Consider the following 6000-nt stretch of genomic DNA (forward strand, 5'->3'; position numbering starts at 1 on the left):
GCATCAGTACTAAATTTACGAAGGGAGTATTAAATGGTGTGTACCTTTTTTATGTATCTACCCTCAGTTGAGGGGAACGGCTGTATATAAAAAAGTATATCAATTTTTATTTTCTCATTAACTCTCCGCTGTATTGATTTCAGTTTTTAAATAGTGATTAGCAGGTTATTAACCATACTTAATGTATCTGAGTTTGCTGGTTGTGTAATGCTTACAAAAACCGATTATCAAAAATCTGAAATAATAATAAAAAATAAATGCATATATTCCACCCTTAAATTTCTAATAAATTTCTTATTCCTGGTCTGGATATTAATCTTGGGCACCGTCGTTCAGCTAGTTCATTATGCATATTGCATAAGATTGTTTATTATTCTGATCATCCTTTACATTCAGATCTTCCTGGACAGTTCATTTCTGATCGCAATACGAGTATGCAGTAAATTCTAATAGCCAGGCCTTCTCCACCATGAGGCTCAATACTACACAGTACTCTAGAAGTTTTATTCCAGCTGTGTCCAAGTTATGGAATGATCTTTCTGATCGGGTAGTTGAATCAGTAGAACTTTAAAAGTGTTCAAACTTGCAGCAAATGTTTTTATGTTGAACAGGCTGATATACGTCTTTTTTATAATCTATATATGAATTATCTGTTTTAATGTTTTTTTAAATATTTTACTTAATTTTTCATTACTTTTTAAGTCATTTATTTCCTTATTTCCTTTCCTCACTGGGCTATTTTTCCCTGTTGGAGCCCTTGGGTTTATAGCCTCTTGCTTTTCCAACTTGGGCTGTAGCTTGGCTAGTAATAATAATAATAATAATAATAATAATAATAATAATAATAATAATAATAAATCCCATACATTATTATAAGGGTATAGATCATTCTTCATACGTTGTAATCGGTGTTTGATTTTTTAATCTCACACAGCAAGCTTTGACTGTCTCTCCGTGTTTACGTTTTTACCCAAATAAAAAAAAAACCGTTAAGAAAGTATCAGGAAGATTTTAAATCATGACTAAAACAGAATAATGCGAGGGCATCAACACTAGAATTTACACGATGTAGTCTACGCCATCCGTGGTCTGCATGAAACAGTTAAAGCAGACATTTGGGGAGCGTTGCTTTCTCGAATGATTGCTGAATAGGTGATAGCACACGGTTGGCTAGGTTCACCACAAAAAGAGAAATGCTGTCATTACAATATATATATATATATATATATACATACATATATATATATATATATATACAGTATATATGTATGTGTATATATATATATATATATATACAGTATATATGTATGTGTATATATATATATATATATATTAAATATGTGTGTTGGTTTCTCTAGTCTGTTTGCTAACCCCATTGCCCTTTTTTCTCCATTTACTGATCGGTGGCTTTCGAACGACAATCTGTAACAGAACGAGAGAGAGAGAGAGAGAGAGAGAGAGAGAGAGAGAGTTTTATCATAACTGTTGAAAGCAAGGAAGTGCATATTTCTTGCCTGTATGTAGTATCATATGATCTAGATGAATATAGTTTACAGTAGATGCCATAAGCGTGTTTATATGTATTGCATGGTTTAATGTCTTCTTTACAGCTATTAATATTTTGAAATTACAGCTAATGGCTGTTTTTATTGTTTAATAGGGCTAAAGATTCATCACTCTCTCCTCCTTGTATCCTTTTGACCTGGGCTAGGTGCGACCATTTAGCTATGGTAAGCAGCTCTTCTAGGAGGACACTCCAAAATCAAACCATTGTTCTCTAGTCTTGGGTAGTGTCAGCCTCTGTACCATGGCCTTCCATTATCTTGGGTCAGAGTTCTCTTGCTTGAGGGTACACTATTCTATCTTATCTCTCTTCTTCTTGTTTTGCTAAAGTTTTTATAGTTTATATAGGAAATATTTATTTTAATATTGTTGCTGTTGTTAAAGTATTTTATTTTTCCTTGTTTCCTTTTCTCACTGGGCTATTTTCCTTGTTGTAGCCCTTGGGCTTATAACAGCTTGCTTTTTTCAACTAGGGTTGTAGCTTAGCAAGTAATAATAATAATAATAATATACCGAAGAGCTTTAGAACGACACGTGCTTTTAGCGCTGTACGTTAATTTGACAGGCCAGAAATAAAGCATTCGAGGAAACATTTGTTGATCTTCGGTTGAATTTCATTGGGTGGAACTGCAGGTTAATTCCTACGCTGCTTCTGAGGGAGGCATATCCCTTTGATAGCGATGAGATATTCCCTTGAAATCAAGAGCTGGAAGTAGTGGAGGCAGCTCTATGATAAAATATATACACAGGGGAATATATATATATATATATATATACACACACACATATATATATATATGTGTGTGTGTGTGTGTATATATATATATATATGTGTGTGTGTGTGTGTATATATATATATATATACACACACACACACATATATATATATATATATATAATCCTCATCATCTACGCTTATTGACGCCTGTGTGTGTATGTATATATAGTGTGTTATTTATTTATAATGAATATATGTAGTTGTTTATTATTGTTGTTACCGAACAAACGGAAAGGCTGTAGAAATTCAACCTCGGCGTGACCTTTGAAACATTAAGAGAATGATTCAGCAATGTCGATAATATTGGTAATGAATGAATACATTGTCGGTAAATGAAACTAATACAGTTTGCTATTCTCACTCTACTGTAAAGCCATTGTATTGGATGGAAATCTTGTTGTATACACTAGAAATCATAAAAAAAAAAAAAATACTTCCTAGGCAGAAATTAGTATCACATTAAGAGTCAGTGACCGTTAATTGTCACACCAGTTAACCTCCAATCAATCAGTTAACGACGAAAGAGAAGACAAGGAAAAAAAAATATACAGATCAATTGTGGTAATGTGTCTGCATACAAACCACCGGTATATGTCTGCCTGAAGTCAGAATAACAGTCAGTTTTGCTCTTTTATAAAGATTTGTTTTAATCCGTCTCTCTCTCTCTCTCTCTCTCTCTCTCTCTCTCTCTCTCTCATTTATAACGTTAAATTACTTTTAGCTCTAAGGCACTACCAACTCTTAAAGCTTTAGTACACAGATTCAATTCTTCATGTTATCTTGAAATTATCGCTCGTGTAAGACCGCTGTAAACACGCAAAGAACAGAGGTCGAAAAAACGAGTACAAATCATACGTTCATAAGTTTCTTCTTCTTCTTCTTCTTCTTCTTCTTATTATTATTATTATTATTATTATTAATTCACAATGACGCACGCATTAACATTAACAAGCCAAAGTTCACCGAACTGAATACCACGTGTACGAAGATAAAAAAAAGAAACATTTCGCTCACTACAAAAGAGCGAATCCGAGTGACTCACCGCTCTCTGGCCAGCCGTCCGTCGTCCAACGTTTTCGACAACATTGAAAATAAAAATTCCAGTTGGGAGAGGCGAGGCATTCAGGAAGGAGAGAGAGAGATAGAGAGAGGGAGAGAAGTACAAAACACAAATTATAATGATGATGATAATAAACTTTATACGGTGCCACGTAAGCCTTACGGACACCCGAGTTGCAACAGCGCTGTCAAGTCCGGGTTGCTGCGACTTGCAGGACCTTCGGCGGGAGAGAGATGGCATCTTATGCGGCGCTGTTGCCGGCAGGAGCCTTGTGGGGTGAAATTCACCCGTATGTACGCCCGATCAGGGTTACGTACCTCTTGACTATCTACCTGATCATCTGCATATCTGATTTTGATTACTATTGTAGTATACACCTGTCTGCATATCGCGACCGTTTTTGGCAGCTTTTTGTTTTTATCTTCGTCTCGTTTTCTGTCGCTCACGCGGCTGTGGGAGGAGTCTCGGGTTGTGGGAGGGGCGTCCAGTGAGTTGCGTCTGTTTACTTTACCGCTTAATGTTCTCGGTGCGTTTTTGCCTCTACTGGTCAAATGCGGAATTACTACTTAGTAATAAAGTGACCTTGGAACATTATGAGACTTAACAATATTTTTAAAGAGAAATTTTATTAGTAAAAATAAAACGTTTGGTGTCGTTTATATTTTTATTGAAATGAAACGATCCACAATGACTATCCACAGAATAATACGTTACATATACACATTAGTTTAATAGTGAACGAACTCTGATTTGGACCAAATGCAGAAATGAGATGAATAACATTACATAATGAATATGGAATAGTAAGAAAATACGATGATAAACACATAAATATAAGAGAAATAAATCTCGATTTATAAAACCATGTTAACGTTTTCGTATGCAGTGATCATTCATTTTACAGTCATTTCGAGATTATATGTTTTAGATTCGTCCAAAATTAATTTTTTTTCTTCTTTTACAAAATAACCCGGCTAATACATGCATAGATTTACAAACAATGACAGAATATTTCAAGAAAAAACTATAAGTAGGCAATCATGCAGACTATATTATTATTATTATTATTATTATTATTATTATTATTATTATTATTATTATTATTACTGATAATAGTAACATTATTATTACTCATCTGTCATCAAAGCATCATTTTAGCATTGTACTTTACCTGTGTTCCCAGAGCGTTTGCAACGCTGCGTGTAACGTTCCTTTCACTTCCTCGTTAAAATTATGTCCTTTGTCAGAGTCTTGTGGATAATCGGTCTCTTCTTTGTGATAATCGACGTAATCTGTTGGATCTGCACGATCTATAACCCCACCGAAACTTCCTCCATTAAGAGTTCCATATAATTTGGATTTGGATTTTCCACCACCACCACCACCACCTCCTCCTCCTCCTCCTCCTGCACCATACCCCCAAGAGGACCCTCCAGCGTATTGGCTTTTTGATCCTCCTCCTCCTTGGGACATCCTCGGTCTATTTTTGGCATTATGCCCTTCCGCCAGAACCGTCGTCGGATTGTGGTAGGCGTTAATGGGAACCGACCCGGGAATGACGGGTCTTCGGCCCCCTGCTGCTGGAAAGCGGGGATTATAACCGAAGCGGTTTTCAACGGGCGGTCGGCCAGATCGCTGGCGAGTGGGAGCAGAGGTTATGAACTGCCCTTGGACTCCGTAGTCGGAGAATTCCACCAGCGGGAACGACTGTGATACTGTTGGCATCACCATTGCAGCCAATAAGGGCTCAGCAGATGCTGGCCCATTTGTTGGGTCCGACGATGATGAAGATGATAACGATGGCTGAGGGGAGTCATCGTGTGCTTCACCTTCAGGAGGTAAACGAGGGGCTTGATGAGAGGGCGTGACCTGCCCCAATGTACTTAAAGTCACCACTGCGATTAAACCCCAACATGAAAGAATTGAAGACATCACGGTCTGGATAGCGAGGAACTTAGCGTGACTGATTAGACAGAGACTCGGGGAACCCTAATAAAGTCTTCTTGTTCTATTTTATTCGTGTAAGGGCAACTGTATTGCTTACAACGTTCATCCGGAAATCGATAGGAGATTAGATATCTTATTCACGCGCAGTTCCGAATTGAAATCGTTTAAATTTGGGTCGCCTGGTTTCATACGCTCATTTTCTTTATTTGACTTTGGCATTTTTTTTCCAAAAAAATCCGGTTTTTGAGTTATCGTAAGTCTTTTGGTGTTTTAAAATTAGATTTCCATATGTGCTAATCTCCAATGCACTCCCAAGATAATCGTTTGAGTATGTGCAGATATTCTCACCAAAATTAAAGATAATTAATCTCGGTTTCACACATTTTTCTAAAAGTATTTTTCTTATCGAGCGCTGATGAAAAGTATAAAATAAATAGTTCACAAAACACAAATGTATCACCTCACATGATTTATAAATTAGAATTTCCTTTTAAACTAATTTATACTCCAAGAGTATACGAGTGTCACACCCGCAAGTGAGAACCGAGTGAGTATCTCAGCCGGATGATATGACTTGACTAACACACAATCCCGGTAACACACATCTCGTTCGTTCGGAGCAATCCGTTGAAGTCATTTGCGCATGCGCCTT

The 6000-nt window shown here is 36.6% G+C and overlaps 1 protein-coding gene across 1 annotated transcript in view; it reads right to left on the bottom strand.

The window, feature by feature from the left end:
• Positions 1 to 5533, bottom strand: part of LOC137650513 (uncharacterized) — a 41024-nt gene extending 35491 nt beyond the window's left edge. The window contains exon 1 of the mRNA XM_068383733.1: positions 4573 to 5533. Coding sequence (XP_068239834.1) covers positions 4573 to 5333 — 761 coding nt within the window. The 5' untranslated portion in view covers positions 5334 to 5533. The remainder of the gene's footprint in view (positions 1 to 4572) is intronic.
• Between the last annotated feature and the right edge of the window lie 467 nt (positions 5534 to 6000).

Source organism: Palaemon carinicauda, chromosome 12 (assembly GCF_036898095.1).
Source record: "Palaemon carinicauda isolate YSFRI2023 chromosome 12, ASM3689809v2, whole genome shotgun sequence".
NCBI classification, from domain to species: domain Eukaryota; kingdom Metazoa; phylum Arthropoda; class Malacostraca; order Decapoda; family Palaemonidae; genus Palaemon; species Palaemon carinicauda.